Source organism: Ostrinia furnacalis, unplaced genomic scaffold (genome assembly GCF_004193835.3).
Source record: "Ostrinia furnacalis isolate ACB-3 unplaced genomic scaffold, ASM419383v2 OfSCF0780, whole genome shotgun sequence".
NCBI lineage: Eukaryota > Metazoa > Arthropoda > Insecta > Lepidoptera > Crambidae > Ostrinia > Ostrinia furnacalis.
Window position 1 is genome coordinate 1,659,606 of NW_021131019.1, and position 27,311 is coordinate 1,686,916.

The 27,311-nt window shown below is 35.8% G+C and overlaps 5 protein-coding genes across 7 annotated transcripts; 2 read left to right on the forward strand and 3 right to left on the reverse strand.

Moving 5' to 3' along the window:
- Positions 1-477: 477 nt before the first annotated feature.
- LOC114350096 (uncharacterized) lies at positions 478-4,479 on the reverse strand. Its single transcript, XM_028300744.1, has 6 exons — positions 3,688-4,479; positions 2,609-2,697; positions 2,152-2,369; positions 1,649-1,883; positions 1,215-1,363; positions 478-1,059 (listed from the first exon to the last, which is right to left on the reverse strand). Exons 1-6 carry the CDS (start codon positions 4,355-4,357, stop codon positions 846-848), a joined length of 1,575 nt encoding a protein of 524 aa, XP_028156545.1. The 5' UTR covers positions 4,358-4,479; the 3' UTR covers positions 478-845.
- A 167-nt stretch (positions 4,480-4,646) lies between these two features.
- Positions 4,647-6,873, forward strand: LOC114350097 (beta-1,4-N-acetylgalactosaminyltransferase bre-4). Its single transcript, XM_028300745.1, has 4 exons — positions 4,647-5,107; positions 5,179-5,451; positions 5,759-5,974; positions 6,134-6,873. The coding sequence occupies exons 1-4, from the start codon at positions 4,773-4,775 to the stop codon at positions 6,261-6,263; spliced, it is 954 nt and encodes a 317-aa protein (XP_028156546.1). The 5' UTR covers positions 4,647-4,772; the 3' UTR covers positions 6,264-6,873.
- Positions 6,874-8,860: 1,987 nt separating this feature from the next.
- Positions 8,861-12,392, reverse strand: LOC114350098 (motile sperm domain-containing protein 1-like). Its single transcript, XM_028300746.1, has 4 exons — positions 12,177-12,392; positions 11,920-12,083; positions 11,344-11,510; positions 8,861-11,080 (listed from the first exon to the last, which is right to left on the reverse strand). Exons 1-4 carry the CDS (start codon positions 12,295-12,297, stop codon positions 10,891-10,893), a joined length of 642 nt encoding a protein of 213 aa, XP_028156547.1. The 5' UTR covers positions 12,298-12,392; the 3' UTR covers positions 8,861-10,890.
- A 463-nt stretch (positions 12,393-12,855) lies between these two features.
- On the reverse strand, positions 12,856-19,020 carry Nprl3 (GATOR complex protein Nprl3). Its single transcript, XM_028300682.1, has 11 exons — positions 18,585-19,020; positions 18,150-18,362; positions 17,963-18,057; positions 17,394-17,610; positions 16,879-17,033; positions 16,663-16,794; positions 16,414-16,578; positions 15,490-15,682; positions 14,704-15,376; positions 14,265-14,458; positions 12,856-14,106 (listed from the first exon to the last, which is right to left on the reverse strand). The coding sequence occupies exons 1-11, from the start codon at positions 18,781-18,783 to the stop codon at positions 13,952-13,954; spliced, it is 2,391 nt and encodes a 796-aa protein (XP_028156483.1). The 5' UTR covers positions 18,784-19,020; the 3' UTR covers positions 12,856-13,951.
- A 239-nt stretch (positions 19,021-19,259) lies between these two features.
- Positions 19,260-26,987, forward strand: LOC114350048 (Golgi resident protein GCP60). 3 transcript variants are annotated; one of them, XM_028300684.1, is made up of 11 exons: positions 19,261-19,535; positions 19,767-19,980; positions 20,192-20,260; positions 20,338-20,442; positions 20,864-21,151; positions 21,373-21,452; positions 21,701-21,889; positions 22,475-22,591; positions 23,367-23,485; positions 24,295-25,348; positions 26,655-26,987. In XM_028300684.1, the coding sequence occupies exons 1-10, from the start codon at positions 19,391-19,393 to the stop codon at positions 24,409-24,411; spliced, it is 1,443 nt and encodes a 480-aa protein (XP_028156485.1). In that variant the 5' UTR covers positions 19,261-19,390; the 3' UTR covers positions 24,412-25,348; positions 26,655-26,987. The 3 variants fall into 3 exon arrangements, with proteins under 3 accessions (XP_028156486.1, XP_028156485.1, XP_028156484.1); XM_028300683.1 differs by having other exon boundaries at positions 19,262-19,535; positions 23,361-23,485; XM_028300685.1 differs by lacking the exon at positions 26,655-26,987 and having other exon boundaries at positions 19,260-19,535; positions 21,713-21,889; positions 23,361-23,485; positions 24,295-25,182.
- The last annotated feature ends 324 nt before the right edge of the window (positions 26,988-27,311 follow it).

The following is a 27,311-nucleotide window of genomic DNA, read 5'->3' on the forward strand; positions in this document are numbered from 1 at the left end:
TTCTGTTAAATCATTATTTGGTTTTGTAACCACAAAAATTGGTTTAAGTACTTGGTCCCAGAGGTGAGCCCCAAGTGAGCACAGAACACATTATACAAGTGAGGCCTTTTTTCAAGTCACTAGTATGTGTTTTTCTATAAGTAAGCCCATTAAGGCTTTCAAATTAATAACACCAATAAGTATTGTTGGGGCGCCATGATTGTGTCAGAAGAAATCGCGATCGCATGGTGCGATTTACTTGATGTTAATGGTTTTACTGGTATCTATTTAATATTGTTGGGCAAAGGTTGACAAGAAAAGAGTTCTATCATTTATGGCATTAAGTTCGCCTTTTGTACCGTTAATTTATTCGCAATAATATTTGAAAGAAATAGGTAAGTAAAGGAAACAATTCATTTTTTTAATTAATAATAGCATTTATTGATTTTTACACTACAAATTCAATCAAATAATTAATCAGAGATAATAAAATATGGATTTATATTTTCTTGTCAATACTAATAAACGTAAATTTCAAAGGATTCTTTACAATTCTAAATGCTAATAATATTTAAATTAAAGTGATCGAAACTTGATTGATGACCAAATGACCATGATTATTGTAAATATTACAGCCAAAATCATACAAAATTATATTAAAAGGTATTAAGTACGATTGTGTAATAGCAAAGCTAAATATTCTAGAGTAATCAACACTTCTAGAAATACTTTCAAGTATCGGCCAACTCCGAAGCCTTAATTAAGGAGGTATTAATAGTTCCTCTAATAATAGACTAATCGCTAAATTATTGATCAGCTTACTTCAAAAAATTGCAAGACAAATTATTGACGAACATGAAGAAAGGTTATTTTAATGCACCACAGTTATTAAAATTTATAGGTGTTATTTGCACACCGCGAGGTAGCGAGTTAGATCGAGGGGAGCGTGGGCCGTGTGGAGATCGCGCGGCGCGGGAGGCGGGATAAGGCCGCGGGCGCAGGTCTTCCGCGCTGCGGAAAGACCCACGGGCCACGCGTCGCCTGTACAGTGCGGTTGTTGAAGTCTCCTGCAGGAGGCACCTTGAGGAGATAAATAAATAGAATTATTTAAATTGGAAGTCCATGTTTCTAACAGAACATTTACTTATTTAACCCTAAATGCATAGTGTTGCCATATGTCTACGAAGTACTTTTTTAAAAGCAACGAAAATCTGTGGGATGTTATTTAATCTTACTTCTCTAGTTCCGATAGTTGTTGCTTTGGCGTTGAAGCAGCGATTGGCCGTGATCGGCCCAACTTTGCTCGCGTGTTCTGAAGCATCTGCTGTGTCACTAAGGGCTGCATCGAGTCTTTAGGTACTGGTTTCGACCGCACTGGGTTGTCCTGTTGAATAAACGAAGACTAGAAACGCGCCGTTCGTATTAAGAATCATCTGAAAGATAATTTCTACATGTATGTAACTAGCTACTAGTTATAATAGCCATAGATTAATTCGTGACTGAGTTGGAAGATTACAGAATCTTATATATCTTATATCATCTGCAAATACTAACCGCAGGAAGTGCTGGTTAATTTGCTTTTTATAGTTACGCAAATTACGCTGAAAGTAGCCTTAGCCTGTTTGTGCAGATTACTGCAGATGCAGATTGCCTAAAATAACAAACTGACCTTTGTTTTCCTAAGTTTCACATTAGCTATGTCTTGCGGCGTGATAGTCAGCCGTGGCCCAGTGATCCTTGGGGGTGCAGATCCACATCTTGGTATTGTATGTGAGCGGACTAGTTTAGTCGCGGGTTGCGGAGGCGGTAGCGGCGGTGGTGGCGGTGGCGGTGGCGGCGGAGGCGGCGGTGGTGGTGCAGATGGTGCTGGGACTAGTGTTGATGATTGTTGGCATTCATGTCGGCTGCAAAATGAAGGAATATTTTATGACAATATTCGTTAGTAAATGCAATGGTTTTTGTCTAATCACAAATTATCTAGGCCTCTAGGCTAAAGTAGGTAAGGCCAGTATAGGCATTAGCTTCTTACTTACTTAGTAGTAATAGTAACTAGTATTAAGTTACCTACTAGGTGACATACCTAGAAAAGAAACTGGATAACAAAAATAAACGGAATACTTAAACACATGAAACAAGCTAGCCTGGGAAAAAATAGTCGTTGGTACTTATTACCTGAGCTTACCCTCCAGTTCTTCGAGCTTAGTCATCATGTTTTTCATTTGTTCTTGTAAGAAAACATTCTCCTGAGCTAGCCGCGTTTGTTTGTTGTCAACTTCCTCCAAATACTTTTTGAGTTCTGTAATTTCTTCATTTTTTTCAATGAATGTTTCTTTCCGACCAATGGGTTCTCTAATCATGTCAGAGTACAAGCCTGTGATAGACTGGTACCCCTGAAAATATGGAAAATAATCATAATTATAGAAAGACTCGGTGCAAAGTATTACGTACTTACTTAGTTATGAGAAATTTTAAAACCCAATAGGTATAAGTACCTACCTATTGGGTTTTAAAATTTCTAAACTAAAGTTTTGCAGTTGTTTACCTCTATGATCTGTATAAGTAGGTAACCCACCATTATCAGAAAAAGTATTATAAAAGATAGTAAACCTCATAATCATATGACTCTTACCTTTCTGCCAATCCATGCACATAAATCAACAAACCGCCAAGACCTCGCCTTATTTCGACGATAACTTCTTTCTTTCCTCGGCGTGCCACCTGCCAACACAAACCACTCCACCTCACTCAATAGTCCTGTGTCTAAACCGCACTCTACTTCTACTTCTAGAGTTAAACCGTTGCAACTATTCGCACACATCATTAACAAAACTAATAATAAAGTCTTAACAACAAGAACGGACTTTGTGTATGTCTCATTTCGGCCGTTAGATTGAAACAGAACTTGATCAAACTTGAAATTGACGACACAGTGATGATGTCACGCTGTCTCGACTCTTGAGCGCCATTGACCCGAGAAAAACACTATTATCAAACAAATAAGTGGACCAATAAAGCTGATAATGAAATTGTATAAAATAAAAATGAATTCGTTGGTCTGTATGTCTGTATGTAATTACCTACTTACATGTGTCCAACCTTTTAACTAGTTTCAGTTCTTTCTTTCAAACCTTAATGAAGGTTAATCGTTTTCATCATTATTAATAATTATAGAAATAAGGTCACGCGAATTAACACCTATACCTACCAGTTAAATCGATTCGCCGTCAAAGGTTAAAATTAACTAGTTGAATGATCATAGTATGTAATTATATTAATTCTGTATGCATTAAAATTACTTACTCATTCATTGTTTACTAGAAATTAAGCGATAGTTAAAAAGTAAAATGTTTTTTTATATTACAAAATTAGTTGAGTAAAAAAACTTTTTCTACAATCAATATTTTATGCCTACATTTGACTTGAGACGATGATTAACGTCACTAATGTGTCCCTCATCATGTCTATAAATAGATTGTTGAAACTCACTGCAGTGAGGTCACCACAGCCCGCAAAAATGTTACATAACGTAACATAACTATTGTGTGGGGATCGAACCCGCAACCGTGTAGATCGGTAGCCGAACTAGCCTTCACTCACGCTGCCACTGTAGACGAGAGTTAAAAGTTCAAAAACTTTTAAACTAAGTTAGGTAAGCCACCATATCAAATTAAGCCTAGGCTGAAAGTTTATCCAATTCATAATACATACCGGACGTGTTATCTTCATGACAATTTAGTCTGCTGAGATTAGTACTCTTCCTTGATCGTTGTAGAGCATCCCTAAATAGATTCGAATCAGATTTCAGTCTCCTCTTCCTAACTTTAAAAGAATGGTTGCTGTTAACAGATTTGAACGATATCTCTGAGGCGCTGGTCAGAGCGCTTGTTGAGTCCCCAAGAGATGCCTTGGGGTCTGAAATATCTGACGTACTCGATGTACACGATTCGGTACATTTCGTCTTTTTCCAGGGCCGAAGTTCCCTGTTGTCACCGCTAGATTTACACCTTTGCCGTTTACTTCGCAAGTAATGATCAGAATTTTCGTTAGACGTTGATTCACGTGCATTGTAGTCGTCGGTAAACGACAAACTTACGTCCCTTAGGCTGCAGTTTATTGCTAGCGCTGGTTCCGTCTGAGTTGAACTGTGACTCTTGTCCTCCGGGCTCACAGTGCCACTCACCATGATGCTCACAAAAGGTGGGGTCTTGTTAGCAGTCTCTTTACTTTGATCACGAAAGGAAGCATAGTAACTTCCGTCCCAAGATGTATCAATAATGTCCTCTTTAGAGCATCTTCTTAAAACTTCAACGGAATTAACAAAATCAGCAGCGTCGTCGTTGTCGTTGATTAGGATTTCCTTGTCGTCTTTCAACGTCATTTTATTATTTTAATTTATTTAATAGCCAGCTTCTCTTTCCCTCAACTTCAACAAGTTTTGAATAATTTTTTTTCTAGAGTATGTAATTATCTCACGACAAAGTAAAAGATTTTCTCTCACTAATCTTGAAACTTGAGACACTCACATAGATTTTTATAAAATACATACCCCCATTACATCATTTTGTTCATCTACCCTCATGTGTGGTCAACGTTGTGTGCGAGTAGCTTAATATAGTTGACAGCTTTCTCATTTAACCTGTGCTACTGACAGAGGACATTTTAAAAATGTCATGATTTAATTGACAATTCAAAATTTGTTGTGCGGGTTTTCGACAGGGAATTTTGTTTTAATTTTTAAAGGAATTGATTAATTTTAATATTGTGTTCAACGGACAGAAAGAAACAAACAAAAAATGCGTAATGCATGCAAGAAAAAAGTTTTGTATTGTGGAATTATTATCATAGTGTTGATTATTTTTCTGCACCCCGATATGAATGCTCGGAGGTCTTACGAATATATTGAAAAAGAACTCATACCGGATACTTTGTACGAGGAAACTGCTGTTAATTTCACAAGCAGTGCCATCCTCGAGTGTGACTATCACGATGTGCTGTTTGACGACACAACCCTGTCTGATAGTCTCGTTGACGGAGACTTGATCGAAGGCCATAGAATAAGAGAAGGCGGTGAATTTTCTCCCTCTGATTGCAAACCTAAATTTAGTACGGCTGTTATAGTGCCCTATAGGTCAGTAAACCTAAAATGGTAATAGTAAAAAATCTCTATCAACAATCAATGTTTGTTTTATATTCTTACAGAGACAGAGCAGAGCAACTGCGCGGTTTCTTAGTCTACATGCATATGTTCCTACGTCGCCAGAGCATACATTATCGTATCTTTGTTGTTGAGCAAGTGGACACCCGACCGTTTAACAGGGCAAAGCTCTTGAACATTGGTGCACTAGCAGCAATGCGTGCTGGTTACCCTTGTCTGGTATTGCATGACGTTGACCTGTTACCATTGAGGCCAGCTAACTTGTATGCATGCACTAAATGCCCAAGGCATATGTCTTCAAGCATCAATAAGTTCAGGTATAATAAATTGGACATTCCCATCAATAAGTAGTTAGTTGAGCCTCTTATCAAGTTGTGTTTACATTTTTGTTTTCTTTTTAGCTCTCAGAGTAGAAGATTTAAAGTGTTCTGAACCATAATAATTGTAAAGAAGATTTAGTTCTTTTATTTAAATTTTTGGTTGTTGCTATGCACCCTTAATTTGGTTAACCACTACAGCTTCAAAGCACTTTGTGTAAGTACCTTTATTTTTTGCATTTATTTCAATAAGTTCTTAATTTTTTTTTAACTTTCTATTATACCTTTAGATTCATCTTTTTTTCAGGTTTGTGTTACCATATTTAAATCTATTTGGTGGTGCTATAGCAATCACATCACACCAGTATAAAACAATCAACGGAATGAGCAATGAGTATTTTGGTTGGGGAGGAGAGGATGATGACCTCTATGCTCGGATGGAGAGTGAGGAATTAAAGATGTGTCGGTTTGAACCTGAAAACAGTAGATACCATATGATGAGCCACAAAAGTCAACATACTGGGTAATTTATTTTTTTACAAATGTTTGTGTCAAATATAATCCTAGAATAAACAACAAGAATGCTAATTTTATTTAATTCTAATAATATTTATGACTCCAGAATAAATTGATGCAATGTTTCATGTATGTGTTTAACCATTGTTATTATTATTGTTTCCAGAGATAGGAGAAAGCAGGTAGTGAAGTATGAGAAAAATGGAATCTCTGATGATGGCCTAAAAAATCTGAAGTATACAGAAGTTGCAACAGTTCTTCATCCACTTTTTACTCATATCATGGTAGACTTGTAGCATATCTTGTTCCTGGAAAGTTTTATCTACACTCATCATATCACAAAATCAAACTTTGCTTAAGCTAATTTAAAGTAACTTATTAGTAATTTTCACTCCTAAAAGTAGACTTATCATTAGGTATAAGTAGGCGCTAGAAATCAGGGATTGACTCTTGCTGTAAGTTAATTTTTAAGATTACAGTCAAATAACGGCCTATATGGTTATATTCCTCAGTAAGTAGGTTTTGACTTACTTTGTTCGTTTCGTTAATCGAGTATTTTCGGGCAAGTGGGTGATTAACCTGCTGTACCCTAGTCCAGTGGTGGGGCTGCCACCTCAGAGCTTCTGGACTCGCTCGGTTTTTTCCGGGTATCCTCCCTAGTGATGGGATTCTGTTTTCAGGCGCAGAATACTCGCCTTTCGCCCTGCATCCTCAGCTCAGCTGCAAGTCTAGGTAGTGGGCACGCAAAGCGTGGCTGCAGCAGGTCCCAGGGTGGACGACAAGGACGTGGATGACGCGGACTGGCCGGGGTTCTGCTACATCGGTGTTTCACTACTTAACACAGCAGATGGTTTCTTGGCATTTTGTAGGCAATGCTGACCTCACTACGTCAGCAATTACCACCAAGACCATGCCCCGGNAATTCTGGGATATTATTTCGGAATATTAGGACGTGAAATACCAAAAGTCGCTGACATAGCCCGACGGATTAGCAAGCTGAAGTGGCAATGGGCAGGGCACATAGTACGCAGAACTGACGGCCGATGGGGCAGAAAGGTTCTGGAATGGAGGAAAACCGGAAAACGCGTACCGGAAAACACAGCGTGGGACGTCCACCTACAAGGTGGACCGACGACATCGTAAAGGTAGCAGGGAAGCGCAGGACGCAGGCCGCTACCAATCGATCAACATGGAAAGCATTAGGGGAGGCCTATGTTCAGCAGTGGACGTCCTATGGCTGAAATGATGATGATGAAATACCAGAATAAAAAAAATATCAGTTCAATTTCTACTCTTGAGTTTTCTCTAAATTAATTTATTTCTTTATTTTTCCAGGGTTCCCTGGTACCCTAAAGTTAAAACAACTTTTAAGGGTTGTACTATACTTGTTTTTTTTAGGCTATTATTATTTCTATGACCAATTAATGATATCTAGAATAATTAGATAGAGCTAATTAAACTCGCCAAGAACTTGTGACGGGATTTTAACAACCGTTTTACGTCCAATTAGTATCTAGCAATGTAGTCGTAGCGCCAAAAAAATCACACGTGCAGTTCTCTACATATAGTAGTTTTCTTACCTATTCGCTACAGTAGCAAGTACATCCCAGTCGTTCTACTGCAGTGTAGCGTAATATAGGTATATTACGCAGTCTATCTGCAGTTTAATTTAATATTCTGAATTTTAAATAATTGTATCATTATTTTTAAACTTAAATAAATCTTAGTTATTAAATTTTTAGCGTTTAGAGTCGCATCTCAAACTAATTTGAAAATTATAAATAACTTGAAAAAATCGAACTGCCTAAGGCGGGAATTGAACCCACGATTTTTTCAAGTTATTTATAATTTTCAAATTAAATAAATCTTATTAAAATTAGCACTCGAAAAAGTAAGAGGACCACTTAGATAATATTTTTGTCTTAACTATCAGCTAATAATCATAATCATACATTTCTCATTAGCCTCTCAACACGCACTGCGTCAGTTAATGCATTCTAAGTAAAAAAAAGGAATCGTAGTCAAAAATCACGGCACAACTATAAATAATAGGCAGTCAAATAACGAGGTAAAGTTAATTACAGGTATAACCCGATCGAGCTAATGAGGGCTATCGTTTTAGCGCTCACCAGTTAGCGCCACTGTAGAGTAAGGTCCTGTCACTTGCTAGTAGCGAAGACAGTGGCACCAACTGGTGAGCGCTAAAGTGGTAGGAGGACTATCGCATTTGCACTCATCAAGATGGCGCCACTGTAGAGTAAGGTCCTGTCAATCGCCAGGGGTGCCAACTGTTAAGTATAAAAACGATAGCCCTCATTGCGCACCTCGCTGGAATGCGACTCTCCCTCCCACTTGCGTGCACGAGCGTCGATGTGACGTCACGGCCGCCGGGTGCGCAGCTAACTCGACAGGGTTTCAGGCGGTAGTGGAGCGTGTGACATAAAATCGTTTTGACACAGAAACCCTCCCGCTATCGCAATACCGATTATTTGGTTATGCGCTATACCTGTTCTCAGTGGCGGCGTAGCATAGGTTGGCACCCGGGGCGGTTNAATATAAATTATAGCCTAAGGCACCCCAGAATGGTGCCCCCCTGTCATGACATCACGACCGTCCTTGCCATGCAGATGCGTCAGTGAGTACTAATCTGCGCGACTTTGTCACCCCCTGATGCTTGGCACCCGGGGCGGACCGCCGCTACTGCCTGTTCTAACAGAGAACTAAACTCTAGTACTGATTTAGTAATTTCCTGCGAATGAATATTATGAAAGCTATCGAAAATGTATGTATTGTTCACAGGATTAATTTGATTAATTTATTGTAAAAATAGATAAGAAAGTGTGTATCCAATCAACCCCGTTGTTAGTTTTTAAATAAGTACTCTGCTGTACATATCATTGTACTTTAAATAATTATAAACGACGTATTGTGATACTAAAGTCTATTATACCTATGTACTTACTATTTAATTGTTAAGTGGCTGTTAATTGCAGACAATAAAATATGGAATTAAAGAAATCAGAAATGTAATCGAAATTCTACTTGCTCAATGTTTATACGCAGGGAATTGTATTGTGATCTTAAACTCGGCTGTCGTTTTTTTGTTATAATTACGAAAATAAATGATTAAGAGCATACTTTTAAAATTTCTTTATAATTAGTCGATATCCTTCTCAAATAAGTAGCAAAAATACTCATTCCCAATAGAAAAATACAATGAGATAAGCCGTTTGTAGACATCCGTTTTTTCACCGGACGACGGACCGTCAAAAAACGGATATCCTTTGTTAGCTGTCAATTTTCTCGCCGGACCTATGTCCGATGCATGTGCACACGTTCATTTTAAACCATACACCACCACTATATCCGGCGAAAAAATCGGGCCGTTGTCCGGTGAAAAAAACGGATGTTTACAAGCGGCCATACAGGAACAATATAAAAGGCAATGTTCTGATTAGTCATATTTTTGGCATAACACATCAATGGTGGTCCCAAATCACAAAGAATTTTAAAGGTAAAAAGTTAGGACAAGTACAACTTAATACGTAAACTTATTTTACAACAAATGTAGACCAATTTCGAATTTGATAAAATTATTTTACAAGTCTGTTTAAGTAGTCATGGATTTTTAATTTTAATAAATGCTTTTTTCTGTACCTTAGGTTTAATCATCAATTTATTTACAGCTATTATGGATTTTCTTCAAATATTTATAAGCACTAAGCTAATTTAAAATACATTACTTAAAGATATTTACAACCAAAGTGTAATACTTTCTCAATAAAGTCGCGATACAGCAAGTAGTCAGTTTTTCAGATTAAAATATGTCGCATGGTTGTAAGTTTGCAAAATTCGAATACAATAAAATAGAACATAATATAGATAGATTAATTTCTAAGTGAAAAATTTAATTCATTTTTAAAATATCAATTCCAGGTGGTCTGCTGCCTTGAACGTGATTCAATTTTCTATCAATCCTATGCGAAATTATCGTGTTGAAATTTTTTCTTCACTAAAAATAAAAGCTCTTGTTTGTTTGTAAACTCAACCCCAAAAGTTGCGTCGTATCTTGTTTTCAAAATTACTACAAAAATATCACTTGTTTTGTAAAATGGAGGTGTACCATCACGTTCAAGAAAGCAGAGCCCTAATTCACAAAATAAAACAGCACCTAGCTAGAGTAATGAGAAAACAAACTCTACTCTTATTTTAACATGCACCACAATATTAAGACCAAAATAAAATTATAAATCAATTCATAATTTTTTACTTGACATGTTTTAGATTAACACTTTTTAAAGTTAAAGTGTTAACACGTGACAAACCACAGCCCCACACAACACAAGGTAAAAAAATGTCCCTGCTAAAAGGGATATTTAATTTTAATTTAACTATCCATAGAAGGACATTTCCCACTCGAAAACCAGCACCAAAAGGATAATGTGTTCAGCATGGATGCACAAAAAAGAATTTACATCCCTGCCTGGTGTTGAGTATACAGTAAAGAGATGCAGTGAATAAATCTTAAGTAGAAGCAAGAACATTCAATGTAACATTAAAAATATTGTTATTATTAGAATTTCAGGATTTTTAAACAGTTCTATAAAACTCAGAGCACTTATTAAGACAACACATAGTTTAAACATGCAGCTGCCAGTGTCTATAATATTTACCCTGTTCATGAATATGATTGATTTAGACTAAAATAATTTAGAGATTGAATTAAATAGGCTGATGTGTGTTTCTGCTGTATGTAATTTAATTTAAACAAATTCTTCTACCAGATAAATCACAATATTTTACTATACAGTTTTGATGATGACCTTAATATTTTCCTTGAAACCGCCACAGAAGTGTAGCAGTAGTACTGATGGATTTATGAATGCTATACCTAATGAGAGGTATGATTAAATCTTGTAGATTCTAAGGTCTTAGTACCAACATACTTACTAATCCTAAAACGAATGAAAAGACAAGTTTGAGGTTGGAACCTATGTGGAGCCATTCTGGCCACTGTGTTTGGGTGACTTGCTCTGGTTGCGTTGGTAGCAGGAGAGCAGCGATGCAGCATATACTGACAGCAACTGCTACAACGTTTACTGGTTGTTGCTCTCTGAAATATGTAAACAATTCAATCACCAAACTTAACAGGAACTGTGAATTTATTTAACATAATTTAAATATATTTTGTGTTAAAATACAAAGATGACAACACCCTTTGCAACTATTTCAAGGTAAGTAAGATTGAAAAAGACCCTACCAATTTAATACAGAAAATGATTTCCAAAAACAAGTTTCTCATTACTCTATTTTTATTCACTAATTCTTAATCATGACAAAAAGGAATGACTTAAATAACTCATAATTAAAGGTCACCTGTGATGTGAAGGGTGCTGACAAGAAACTCGTGGTTGCTCCTCTGCAGGCCGGATGGGAGCTGCCCTCGTGGTCAGTGGATGGAAGCTGTCACCCATACTCTCAGGATTTAAGTTTGAAGGTTCGCCTTCTATTAGCTTCGTGGGAATATCTCTTTTGCCCAATGCCTGCAAAATTAATAAAGAAAATCATTTTATCCACAGTATCAAAACACACTTGCAACTAAATAACTTATTTGAATACAATTTTATTATTGTAACTGTTTCTGATTTAATAATCAGGTCAATGATACTGATCAGTCAAAAATAAGATTAAGAATGTAAAACAACTAATTATCAGTAGGCCAATTTAATACAAACAACAAGGCAAAATGACCCCATTTGATTGAATGAAGTCAAATGGTCCTACTTTACTGTTCTTGTGTTGTTAAAATTTGCGTGTGGTATTATTTCCTAACAATAGCAAAATGTTAATGATAATAGATTTCATCATTTTGTCCAAAGGTCAATTATTAGTAAAGCATGAATGATAAGAAAACTATCTATTAAAATAGTAATTTAGTTTAGAATAATATACCTGCTGTGTATTCCTGTCATACATGGTTATCCTGAATTTTTCTGTTGTGTCGCAGTGTGTAACAGCTAGCTGAGTGTAGCGGACGACAATGTCTATGCAACTTTGAGGGGCTATAACACCTTCAGGGTCTATCACCGTAAACTTGTTTGGAGATGTACATAGCACTAAAACGATAAAGGAAAAAGTAGTGGTATTTATTTTGCTTCGTCCCCTCAACAAACCACAATGCAAGCATCATCATAAAACCATTCACTTACCTTTAAAATTCACAGAGAAATCGTAAGGATTATACACAGTCAATAACTGCTTGTGCGTGTGTCTAGCACTAAGATAAAATTCAAGGGACACAGGAAATACGAAAACTGGGAAGTTCTTCATGTTTTCCGTTTAGAGAATACGCACAATCACAAAGGAAAACAAAAAATACGAAACGCTGAAGCCAATAACCACAACTGACAGCTGGTTTGACAACAACAACAAATGACAGCTGATCAAATAGTGATGTACGGCTATGTCGGCTATTGTGTTTGTGGAGCGGTTGCGAAAGTTACAAAAGGAACTGTTATTAAACATATTTTTTAATTATTATTTTTAATAAAGTTACTTTAATATCTTTTAGAGTTATGAGCAAAAATAACAGAAGTCAGGAACTCAGGAAATATGATATAGCTAGTAGAATTCGTGATTTATTATTAGAAGTACCTACCATTAGGTATCTAATAATAAATCACGAATTTAACTTTAATGAGTTAAAATAAAATAACATTAAGTATTATATTTTTATTAAAATAATAAATATACTATGAATAAATATTTACACAAGCACGCTGTGCCAAGCTCTTGTAATCTTAAAAATCATAGTTAAAAATGGGTATTTAATATGTAAGAAGTAACTTGCATCATTATTAAAAAATCTTTTGTTTTATTAGTTTCCAATTACTAGTCTTTGTTCAAAACATCATTTATAAATTATTTATTGAGCGATTAATTAATGCATCCTCATTAATTATCACAGAGTTTTCAAGTGATTTAGATGATAGAAATTAATAGGTAATACAAAAGGCGGAGAAATGTAGAGAAAGTAATTTCCGAGTGCGAGAAAGTGTAGGTGTAATGAGGAGATGACAATAGAATAACCGGAAATTGTTATTAACAATCGCTACATCTATTCCAATAACTAAAATTATATAAATAATTAAACAAAATTTAGGAACATTTTTAAATATAGAAATTAAATTAAAAGCTACCTTTGAATGTATTATCTAAGTACATATTATACAAGACACTATAACATAACTATATTGAGTCTTATTGCGTAAATGTGATGCAATGATCTTTAAAAGTAGCGCAGATACAAAAATCTTAACTAACTTTTGAAGAACAAATACAGGGCAAGATATTATTTTATGCAAATGGAAATAATAAAGTATAAACTAAAATGATTTTCTAATCGACACATTTAAAAAAGTCGCATGTCCTTCTATTACCATAGAAGACTTGAAATGTTTTTGTTCATGTTCACTAAGTGAACAAGACAAGTCTTGTCTGAAGCTTTCTTTCTGCGGTTTTATCCGCTCATAAACTCAGAATTATTAAACAATTGAGTATGCCATTAGGAATCTATTACCTTTTTAAAAAGATAACACCACTTAAATTTCCTTTTAAGGGTTGATTGTGCTCTTAAAAACACGTAACATGCATCGTAGATACATAATGAAGTGATAAATTATGTAATGGCGAAATAAATACAATAGTATAAACAACAAAAAAAAATTACTACCTTACCAATCTAAACCTATTTTTTAGTAATGGCACATAAACTAGTAATTGCAACTTAGCTTGGATTTTTAATTCGAGTGATATAATAACCATAACGTTAACTATTTTGATGCAAATTCAGAGGCATTAACTAGTTTTATAGTTGAAAGTTTTTAATGAATCTCTTTTAACCTTAGATTTACAGCGTTAAAAGAGTGCTGTTTTCCAGATTCACACCACTGACTGCAATATTTGTAAGCGATGTTGAAAATATTTATTGGCTCGGATACAGCATAGCTACAGCTGGGTCTTCAGTCTCAAATGTGATGAGTACGTCTTTGAACTTGTCGAGTAACTGCATCAGCTGGGAGCGACTCACGTTCTCCATGAACATTATTTCTTCGAGGTGCTGCTCACCGCGGAAATAGCCTGTGAATTGGATACAAAGATGATAATCCTTAATAAGTCATAGGCAATAATTATAGTAAAACGATGAAACACTTGAACTTATGTCGACTAATTAAAGTATTTTTTATGTAATAATAATTATTTTAATATCTACTTCATTTAGCAGATTCTATTATTACCTTTTTTATGAAGCTGAGCAAGAAGTAACAGATCATCGGTGTCCTTGGAAGCAGGTATGGCAGTTAGGACAGCTCGTTCTTCGGCGTTAAACGTGTCCAGCAATGACTCAGTAGTGGGAGGCTCTTGAGGTACTCGGCAGGCGTCAACTACGTCACAGTTCGCCGGTATACTCCACACTATAGGCTGCTGAAAACTAGAAAAAGAATGAATAATTAATTAGTTAGTTGCCACACCCATCACATGTTAACATTACATTACACTTTAGCCTGTTGGTAAATTCATAAATAAAAAACTTTAGGAAGCGTTGATAAGTTGCAAATTAACTTAAATTTACGATAAATTGTACATAATTGCATTCAGAGAAGGTAATTCTAGCTGTTTAACAGTGTATGCCACGTAATAAATTACTTTTAATCATCAGAAAATTAAAACACATACCTCATTTCACTTTGCAACTTGAGGTTCAACGAGACTCCATTCTTCTTCTCGCCACTCATTGCTATACCACTTGACTTCGATCTTGGCGACACATCTTGGTCACTTTCGATCTTATCATCATCGCTACTCGTATTTAGAATATGCTCAGTTTCCTTCAATGACAAGTCTGATAACCTTGACGGCAAAGTCTTTGTTTTCTCTTCTAGTTTGTCAATATCTCCGTTGACATGCTCCGCATGGCCATTGATTCCATTAGTCTCAGCAATGTTACCATTCATGTTGTTGGATATACCGCTATCTACGGAATTGCCATGCAATTTCTTTTTTTCCCCCATATCTTTAAAGTCTAAACCATTCACAAAACTCGTATTTATCACACCGTCAACAACGTCCACTCCCTCATCAAATGAATGATTGGCGGAGTCAATTTCTGGGAATTTGTCGTACTTCGTGAGGTCAGATTCGATAACTATAGGTTTCGTGTGTGAAAAGTCAGTCTGGTTGAGATTGTTCTCTGTAGGATAGTCTACTTCAGCATCTGGGAAATGGTTGGTGCTGTCTCTGGGTTCAACAGGTTCAGGTACATTTAATTGCATTTGATTGAGTGACGAAAATGACACGCTGCTTGATTGATTATAAATATTGTGTTTTTCACAGTAGTATTCTTTACCGTCTGAAAATAACATACATACAGTCAAAAAGGTGTTTTAAAAATAAAAATATTACGTACACGTTAAGCTAAAAACAAAGGAAATAATTAAAAACAGGAATTTATAAAAGTCTTACCTGTATCAAGTCCCCAGCGCCAATGCGGTGAGTTGAACTGCACGTAAGTATGAAGCTGCAGCAACAGGCGGCGCTGCAGCAGCCACGCCACCACCCGCGCCAGTCGCGCGCCACCTCCACATCCTCCGCACCCGCCTCCCGCCCCGCGGGAAACGTACCATAGGGGAGCGGGGAGGGAGAACTCGCCTAGCATCTAAAAAGTTAGTTGGAGGCTACATTCAATATGGAATTTTGTTTTTATTACAGGCCACAGTAATTTAACATTGAGAAAAAATCTAGTGATTTTGAACCAAGTATTTTTAGGTGATATTTTTGGAGTACAACACTAATATTTGTTCTATGTTTTTTTAAATACTTTTATGGCTTTGAGTTCAAGCTTTTTGCTAATTAACATTCAAAAATTATTTGAAATGAATGAAGATTCTCAATGCATCAGCAGCAGCAGCAAAAATCAGCATTTTGCTGTTATGGACGACACCCTACAAGTGCACAAATATGGGCAATAACTCTTCCTTATCAAGGCAACATTGTCAATAATGACGTCATGAAAATATTTAAGTTAAGCTCGTTGTTGTTGTTATCAAATTAGACAATGGAACGAAATTATTTTTAATTTAAGATTCTAAATAATGATACTATCCGTTCGCACTAAGTTTGCCGCTGGCGATTATGACCTCACTCGAAGGGAAGCGTCTATCTATAACTATAACAAAAATTTTTTTTTATATTGATAAAAATTGTGTATTTGCGTAAAATAAGACACATTAATTGCGTTTAATCACTAACTTATTGCGTTTAATTGCGATTGGGGGAGGGGACGCGCATTCAACGTGGGTACTAATACAAAATTAAATAAGAAATATAACAAGCATCTGGCTGGACACAGTTAAATTATTCGTGTCCTAAATACCTTTAAATACATACCTGCAACAAGCACAGCCCAGGGAATTCTTTGGCAAACTCTTCGACTAACGGAGAGTGTATGTGAACGTTCGCGCCGGGAGCGACGACGTACACATTGCCTTCACACAGCGGGTAGATTATTGTAGCCTTGGCCCAATACACAAGGTGCCCAGTCAGTTGGAACACCTGAAATAATCAACTTGTGTAACAAGATTTGTTCAGGAACTTCCCTTATCTTATGATATACTTTTTAAGTAAATTAATCTTTACCTGGGTCAAAGACAAGTCGGCTTCAATAGCAAGAGTCTGTAGACTCTTCAGTGGACTGTAAAGTTTTATGAGCCTTAGCAGAGCAGGGCTTCCATCAAGTGGAATAGATGCTAAGAGCTCATTTGGGTTGACCTGATGAACACAGTAAAAAATAAAAAATGAGTTACCAATTTTTAGTAGTGAGATTGTCATTTGTTGCAAGTTTTCAATACATACCAACAGGAGTATTCCATGGTAAGGCCTGAGCTTCTGCAAGCACTTGTCTATTGTCTCCGGTTCAATAATAAGACCCCTGTTGTGTATCTGATGTGCCTTGTGTGGTAAACAGAAGGATAACAAAACCCATTTGTTTATTCGAACTTGAACTATTCCTGCAAGTAAGAAAAAGGGTGTGCGTGTAAGTAAACAGATTTTTAAGTTTAAAATATGCTATAACATCAATCTGTTCAAGTGGGGATTCTTGGATGGCACAAACTTGGAGTGCAAGTGTGGTTTTGTTCCCCAGTCGACAAAGCACATGATGTCGTGCCCTGCGTGCCCAAACTACTGCATGCAGGAATATTTAATGAAGACTACTGACAATGTCACTCTTGTGGCGGAGTTTTGGGCTGACACTGTGTAGGTTTGTTGTCGACACGACAAGATGAAAAAGGTGTTGCCAATCATTTCTGTTGAATGTTGAGCTAACCTAAATCAACAAAAACTGTAAACGCAGTTTGAAATAGACTTACCTGTACTACTTAATTCCTCAAAGACGGATTTCATAGATCTCGCCAGTGAGCTTCTCTGTAAGATGAGATGGAAGGCTGACTTTGGCTCCGTTTCAGTTCCGTTCTCCATGCAGTACGGATTAGAACTGGTCGAGTTCCGTGAACTTTCCTCCTCCTCATCATTTTCTCCTGAGTTAATTTCGCTATCTAATGCAGACACTTCGTCATGAGCTGCCAGCTTCAGATTTAATTAAACATTACATTAGTTCCCAAAATTTATATTAAATTAAAATATTAAGATTTAAATTAAAATATTTATTGTTCTAATATCACATATCTGCATAGTAAACATCAAATAAATGTGCCTCATAAAGCATTAATATGGTTAAATAATTGATATTTGAATACAACATACAGAATACATAGTAAGATAGAAACACATCATAAATCATAATCATTCAGTTATCATATTTTAATTTCTAACATAATTCAATAACACTCTCACTATAATATGATAAGAACATGTTTACAAAACAAGCAGATTAAAATAAATGGACATAGTGTCATAAGAACGTAATAGATATATTTACCATTATTTTCATTTCTTCGGTCAAATACGAACATCTTTTTTCCTCATGTCTCAATGCTTTTCCCAGTCTTTTGCTCAAGTCATAATAACATTTAACTATAAAAGAGCGATATAATTATTCTTACTTCACATAATAAAGTAACAAAAGTGGTTTTTATTATTTATTTCAAAAATAATATTCTTCTTACCTATAGAATGACTTGCCGAAGCTCTTAAAGCAAAGACAATATTAATCAATATCATCGCAGCAGTATCATCCTTATTGGTCCGATAAGGAAGCAGAGTCGGGTGGCCCACAAACCGCACGTCATTTACTTTCAGTTCGAACTTCCTGTTGCAAAGTTCTGCTTTCACAGCGAATAGCGTTGAAAGCATTTCATCTGTAAAACCACTTAGTTGACCTGTAAACATTGATTAAATTCTTATTTAAATAATATGACGTACAATCCAATGTATAACGGACATTGTTCACAATATTTAAGGACTGCAGAGCATGATAAGGGATCAGAGTTCATGGAAGGACGAAGAGGTTACCTAAATGAATCATAATAAGTCTTTGTATTAGTTTAAAAATATTAGAAAAATAAACCAAATAAAACTCCCAAAGATCGAATGAAACATACCTTTGTATATGTTGGAGGTCTGCGATTGAGGGTTTTGCAACAGGTCTTCAGCTGCGTTAATGGCGTAGGGATTGTGACGACCACATTTTTTCTGGGTCCCTTCATCTTTGCTTTCTGTTGTGTAGGGGTATCTGAACAATAATCTGTCCCCTTTACTGTCCGATTTGACGAAGAATATATTGAGAGGATTCACTTCCATGGCTTTTTAAGATAATATCACTGATTTGTAAACAACACAGTCATCACAAGGAAATTGTATCGCGTACTATTACAGGCGTACACATATGCTTAGGCATAACTGTGATAGTCAGATACGTGTATAGAATCAATTGTTTTTTTACGATTATAACGTTAATTAATAAGATTTGGAGGCAATTTCCAGGAAAATAAAATACGAAAATGGTAATATAAGTTCTCTCACGTCATAATATGTCACTTTGACGTTTTTTTTTTTATTTAATATTTTGGTTCTGGCTTGAAATGTTTGAGAAAAAATTTTCACTACACCCGCAACGCATGTCGTGTCGCGTTTCGAATTTTCTACCACAATATTTTTTCTCATAACGATGCCATGGGCAACAATATCGTAGTCATATCGTGTTGTAAGGCGTGTTCTTGTTTATACTTCACATTTTTATTTTTGCTAAATTACTATCAACAGTCAATTTTTTATAATATTTTATTTGTAATAGTTTGAAATAGTAAATTAAGCTCATCACTGGCAATGGAACAGTTTTTACTTTGACATAAAATTTCAAGTCGACGATTTTGCAAAAACATCGTTTGCTGTGTAAAATCTTCTAAAAATGTCTTCAAAGACCGAGAATAATCACAAAATCCTCCCAGAAAAGATTCCCCTTGAAACTGATCAGGGTATCAAGGAGAGTGAAGAAAGAAAATGGGGTTTACCTTTAAAAGATGTATATAAACATGCAGTATCCTTTTACAAAGGTAGATTTATTTAAAATTATGAATTTCTATTCAATTAACTTGCATTCGGCCGAATAATTCATATCACAGGCATACTGTAATCAAATGCTTTTATTACGATCGAAGTAAAATGCGTTTTATTGATTACTAAAATGAATTCTCTCATAGACATGTTTTCATTGAACCATTTATTTTATGGACTTGTTGAGGTTTCTGTAAGTCTTAATGATTGTTATTATGTTATTTTTATAGAAAAAGAAGGAAAAGCAATTCATTTGAGCTATGAAGACCGACTGAAACTTGTTGCCTACACACAGCAGACAGCCCATGGGCCTTTGGACGTGAATTCGGCGCCGCCTCTGGGTGTCCTCGATGTGATTGGGCGGGACCGCAGGGCGGCGTGGCAGGCCCTGGGGCAGATGTCACAAATACAGGCTATGGCTGGGTTTATTCACACTCTAGACAGGTAACATTCTCTTTTAATCTTGTTTTAAATGTTTTTATTACCAACTAATCTACTTTCATTCTTTTATCATATCAAACCAATGGACATCCATTGCTAGAGAATAACCTCACCTAAGGATTTGCACAATGACTAAATTCTGTGCTGCCTACATCCAGTTGCTTCCCATTTGTTAATTTAAAATCAAATTACTCAGGTAATATTTTAATTGCAGATTGTGCCCATTGTTCAAACCTTTCTTGGAGGCTATTCAAAAGGACCATGAAGATAAAAAACAGCAGGAGTAAGTTTCTTGACAATATTATATTTATTGAATGTCTAGTAATTGAAGTAGTTTGATAATAAAATTTAATTTTCTAGGTTGAAAAGGCAAGAGGAGGAAAGAGCCCATACCGAATTACAAAATAGAATCATGTTAGAGAAACAGAAACAACAGAGCGCTAAACTCACAGAAGAGCAGCAAGTGTAAGTACTTTTACATTTATTTATTTAGAAAATTATTCACAAACCTGTTTGTTACAATAAAATTGGTTGTCCTCTCATGAGCAAATGTTTGTGTGATTTACATTTGTGTGATGCACATTTATTGTACCATTAAATGCTGTTGAAACATTGTTAAACAAATAAAATAACTGAACAGTAATAATCAGTCATTCGTGAATATTTTTAGTATTATCTTGTCACTTTAGCACTAGTTCTGCTTAGTTTAGGATTAGTCTAGTGGAATAATTAATTCGTTCATATTTAATTAACTACATATTGACTATTTTTAGTTTTAGGCTTTGGAAACGGTTTGTTGCCGTTAAATCTTAATCATCTTTTATACATTTTATGTAAAATTTACATAAATAATATATAACAAAATTCTTAAATTGTTACATTACAGGCAAAGAATAAAAGATGCGCTAAACGCACAAACATACAACCAGTTTCTTCAGTATGCCCAGCAACAGTTCCCCGGCAACTTTGACCAGCAGGCGATCCTTATTCGGCAGCTGCAAGACCAACATTACCAACAGTATATCCAACAGTTGGCCATAGACCAAAGACTGGCCAATGCTAACATTCAAGACAATAGTCAGTGTGAGGAGGAAAATACTAATAAGAAAGAGGAACCAGTCAAAGATTGTAACTTGAATGAAATGGAAGCAGTTGATGCTATGGAGAATAATAAGTGAGTTTTTTGTTTACTTATTTTATACTTCTTTCTTTGTTAAGATGGCATTGTGTTTTTTTGCCAGTGATAACAGTGCACATGAGGTGATCATAGTGGCATGAAATACTTAGTTTATCCTGTCTGTTTTTTATGGGTGAACTATTAAAATTATGTAATGACAGACATTGGATGAAGATAATGAAATATCTGTAATGAAATAATTGTTTTACTGTGTTTAGATCAATGCAAACTTCAGATAAGACTGAAACTCCAGAATACACTGAAGAATCGCGAGGGGAAGAGGAATCCGATGGAGAAGGTAGATAACAATTTCATAAAATAATGTTTTTCTTAAAAAAAAATGTCTTATTTCTATTTAATTTTAGTGTATCTAGGACATCAGGGGCACACAATGATAGTTGGTGGCGTGTACAAGAAATGACAATATGCAGTGCACCAGTTACTGACAAGCTTTTAAGCTTAAACATTTTAATTTTTGTACAAAGTATAAATAGCACTTTCATTAAGCCTATAAAAATTATATCCAATCCAATATTCCGTCATCAGACGTTTTCCCAGCTGTGGACGAGGGTCGGATGTGGACGCGCGGGGACATCGCGCAGTTCAAGGAGTCTGCTCGCGCCAGCGGCGGGAAATTGACCGTCGGCCATGGAGAGACTGTGACCGTCCGGGTGCCCACACATCCCCGGGCTAGGTGCATTTGCTGGGAGTTTGCTACGGACAACTATGACATAGGTATGTTTTTTTATTGCGGGTCAAATGACTGTTTTGATTTTCAAGGGGACAAACTTGATCTTCACTTGTTGGGTTTCTATTGGCGATCAAAGATCCTGGCTTCACAAGAGTTGCAGCAGTGGAAACGAGAGGTGGGAAGAGTCCCGTATGTTCTTTTATTCGCTTAACGACCGATTAGCATTAGGTCAAATTCGCGTTAGGACAGAAATTGCACTGATCAAAAATATAATATTGTATTTTTATGTTAATTTATTAAGTTTAGGAAACCGTACAAACTTTCGGTTGCTTAACGCGTTGAAGGACTATGCAAAATACATTGAGTTCGTACACAAAAGGTTAAGCCAAACGCCACGTAATATCAGCTGATGCGTCATTACATAGGTAACTTAAACTGCCAGCATATTCACGGGACTATCAGCATGTTTGTCAATCATTATTACTGATCTACCTAAGTAGTTTTTCTATCATTAATTAGCAATTATAATAATACTAAAGTAATTTCACGGTTTAAGATTTTTTTTTCATAATCTAATCTAACATGCCATTATTATCGCTTATTGTTTAACTATCGTATTATTTGTTTAGGCTTCGGCCTGTACTTCGAGTGGAGCAAGTCGCCGACCACGGAGGTCACCATCCACGTGGCGGAAAGCGATGAAGAAGACGACGTCGATGACGACGGCTACGGCGACACTGATGACGGTAGATATACATGTTTTTACTTACACTTTGCGCCAATAGAAACCGGCCGTTTGTAAAGTGTGTAGAAAATTGGCTCAAACAACATTACTTCACTTGATATTAATAATAATTTAACGAAACAAATATAAATAGAAACATTGCAAATTGAATTATAGAATTTGGATAGCCAAAGTGCAAGTTTCCAACCCAGTTTACTTTAAATTACACTTAAAATGTTAGATAGGATTTGTTTTTAATTCAGCAATTTTCTAGTACTTAAATCGTTCACTAATTACCACAATAGTTCAGCTGTCGACGAAGATTGAACAGTGTTCCTCGTATAGCTGGGTGCATACTCAAAGTACTCGTACCTCGTCCTTCATGTCTGTATTGGATTGTGCGCGTCTCGCACGGCTGTGCTGTGTAGACAACTTATATAATGAACATTCTGATGCCGGCTATTATCACCTAAATGTTGGCCTGTCGGCCGTTTGGTGTAGTGGTTCAGAACGTACTACTATGCCGAGAGGTCCCGGGTTCGATTCCCGGCCGGGCAGAAATTGAAATGATGAATTTTAATTTCTGTGACGGGTCTGGGTGTGACTATGTATAATATGTATGTATTTAAAAAAAAAGCATATAAGTAGTATATCCGTTAAGCTAGCACCCATAACACAAGCATTAAGTTGCTTACTTTGGGGCTAGCTGGCGCTGTGTGAAATTGTCCAAAGATTTATTTATTTATTTTTATTTAAATCATATAAAAAAGAATTAATTTGTACATTCCTAGTGACAGAGTTCACGATTCACGGCACGACCGACCCGGAGGCGGGCGGCGAGCGGCGTGCGCTGAGCAGCGCGCGCCCGCCCGTCAGCCTCGTCGTGCCCATCTACCGCCGCGACTGCCACACCGAAGTAAGTGCTCAGAACCAGCTAAAGTCCGGTCGCGGTCGGCGAGCAGATACAATGAGGGTTTTCGCGAATGAAAAATCCGCCAGATGGCAATACGTAGACGCGAGGTCCAAATGCTGCATGATTGGCTATTTTTGACATGACATTGACAGATATGTCAAAATCCACCAATCAAGCAGCAGTAAGACCCCACATCCCCGTCCCGCCATCTAGCGGATCTTTCATTCGCGAAAACCCTCATTTCGTCCAATGACCCTAAGCTACCCATCCTTATCAATCGCACAATTATATTGCTGTCGCGATTGTGCGACGGGCAGCTGAAGTGAGTGTGCGAGTGATATGGATGGGTAGCTTGGGGTCATTGGACGAAATTCTATCTGCTCGGCGACCGGACTTTAACATCTTTTTGATAGATACTTCTATTGTCAAAACTGTGTATACTTACATTTTTCGGTGCCATTTGTTACATCTAGCGACATGGTTCGCTAAGCCTAAGCCTTGTTCGCACTAGTCGAGTAATTTACGTCTTGCCGCACCTCACCATGTCTGAGCTGGCCCATAATGCTACAAACTACAAAACTATCCAAAATTGCTAGATGCAGGGGTTCAATCGATGAGTATGGATTGACACAATATAAGAAACATCCTGTATAATTCTATCTTTTGTTGTAAGTTAAACTTACTAGATTTTGCCAAACTTATTGTAATCTAAACCCCACCCCCAAGGATTTCCACTTCTCATTCTCATTTATTTATAATATGGTAGGTATTAGAGCATGTTAGATTACACTTGTTATTTATTTCCATTTCAGGTGTACGCCGGGTCCCATACGTATCCAGGTGAAGGCGTATATTTATTGAAATTCGATAACACTTACAGTCTTTGGCGATCTAAAACCTTGTACTATAAAGTATACTACACACAGTAAATCTTGTGTGGTTATCAAAACGAATTTAATTGTTTTACCATGACATGAAAATGAATGGAGTTATGTTTTTGGTCACATTACTTACATATTTTATGATGGAAAATTTTCTTTTTTCATGAATGTGGAAAATACTGAAGGTAGCTTAAGGTACACAATTATGGTATTTTGTGTTAGGCATTATCTTGTGGTGCGATTAGTGACACCCTGTATATTATATTTATTTTGTTTTTATCAGTACCTACAGACTACTGACAGGCATACCTCTGCATTATCTGTATGGGACTATGACACAATATTATCCTGTTAATTAAGGATTTTGTGTATTGTAGAGAAAGAGAAAGATGATGCTTTTTAAGTAAAAATGTATATCTTTCGCGTTTCCTCAAAAATGCCAAACTTATTTATATTGGATTTTAGTTATGTTGGTGGGATCCCTATTGATTGAGAGTAAATTATTCTAGAGCTATTAAATTATTTTTATTAAACATAAAAGTTTTTAAGTCTGTTATATCGTATACATTGACTATCTATTGTTCATTTGTTCAAATAATAAATCTTTAATTAACGTTTATATTTTGGTTTCGGTTTTCGTATCAATTATGCATTGTGCCATTCAAACTAGTAGTAGGATTTTGGATTTGATTTCTTACGTAATAGTTGTCATGAATGTTAAATCTGTTTCAATACAAGTGTAATTTTATTTATGTATGTCTCCACGTAAAGAATATTATCATGTGTATGAAATGTCAAATATTGATTTATTTAGGTATATTATCAAAAAATTAACAATTGGAAAACCATTTTACAATGTTTAATAAACTTTCAAATTAACGCTAACACTTTAGTATTATTTGCTGCATTTACATAAACCTAATATTACGGATTATTTAACAGATGTCCTTTAGTGATTAAAGTAAAATTAATTAGTTTAAAGAAATGACATTGGGAACTTTTTGCCCCACTTTTCGAAAAGTAGCGGACACAAACGAAACCTATCACAGATGATACATACTAATATCCAATGAATTTCCGTGCATTTTTTTTTCTCTCTTATATGGGAATATTGAGAAAATGAAGTTTTAATATTTTATTTTATTTTACATTTAAGTAACATTTTTGACGACCTCAGTGGCGGAGAGGCGCACACACCGGTTTTCAAGGTGTGCCGGGCCAATCCTGAGGTCCCGGGTTCGATTTCCGGCCGGGAAAATATAGAAAACGATCTTTTCACATTGTCTCTNGATGAGATGAATAATGAAATGAAAGTCCAGTTTGTAAGAAAAACCGAAAGGCGCGTCCGGGGGTGCGTACGTGCGTTCGCGGAAGTTGTTGGATCACGACTGGCGGCTCTCGGCCGCGTGTGCGGCGCGGTGAGCCGCTAGAAGCTTCTCACCATAAAAGGCGAGAGGCCTCCGGCCAATCAGCGGGCCGCATCGCTAACGGCTAGCTCTAGCATGTTCTAGGCGCGACAATATTATTACCTACGCGCACCCGGAGTTGCGTATTATTTATTGATACCAAAATCAAATATAAACATATAGGTAAAACCGTAGCATCCAAATGGGATGTAAAACATTTAGTTTGGTAAGTATAGGTAAGTAATTGCAGATACATATAGCATTTTAAAGACAAAATAATAATTTTACAGTTACTCAAAGAGGCAGGACTAAGTTAAGACAATTAGAACTTAATAATAATTAGCTTAAAATAGGTAAAATCAGATACACATTATAATCACAAGTAAATATAGTATAATAATAATAATAATAATAATAATAACTTTATTTGTCCAAAACACAATCGTGATGTTAAATAAGGTACATGTTAAAAATTTATGTAGTACATTGGTAGGCGAGATTGACAACTACCCTCCGCGCTAGTAATAAAACTGTGTTGCGGCAGAGTAGTGACAGCACGTCGTCCATGATAGCCACATAGCACAATCAAAACAGACAGTACACATTCGCTAGGTTTACTCGAATGTGTAATATTTATAAACAAATTAGTTATTGTGATAAAATAAAATATTGTGTCAACCAAATGATGCAGTTTATGAGCAAAAGGATATAATGATAATATAATTTAGGGTCTATGTATAGTATTTTTATCTAATTAAAATATTTGTAAGACGAAATAAATGCATATTATTTATTATATTNCTACAAGTATAAATCTTTAAAATAAAATACGTTTCATCTTTGTCCACCGTGGGGCATTTTCTCATATTAAAGTTCCCAATGTCCTTTATTTAACGCCTTTTGTGCACCACTGTCCATGTCATCCTTCTTTTATCCGGTTTCTACAGGACTATCTTAATAGGGACTAAAATAAAATGTAATATCGTCGTTCAATAAATGTATTTTGTATTAATGTTATAGTATAATTAAAAATATATTAATAGGACAAGGTTTTATATTATTGACTTGGGGGCGGAAACTTGGAAATTTGTAATGAAGTAAGGAGATGGAAATGGATGATAACAGACAGGCACGTAATATGAAATGATAGGAAGTATCTAGTGTTGGATCTGTCATAGTATTTACTAGTTAATAGTGGTGATTACCACCGTAGTATCAACAGTCTTAAAAATAAAATAATGTTGGTATAAAATATGATTACTTTTGGATAAAGATGGGAAACTGCCATAGATTATTAACAACTGTTTTATTTACTAAAGTTATTTAAAGATTGACCTATGACAGATTTCCAACCCATAGTAAAGTAACTTATTTGTTTATTATTGTTATTTTATGTGATATGTTTAACTTAGAATGATACATATTATTATTATATTTATATATAGTTATTAAATAGGCCGTATAAACATAATGTTAATAATATGCTAACCATTTTACATCTCAGTGTCTGTAATATTATGATTGTTTCTTTTGATAGACCAC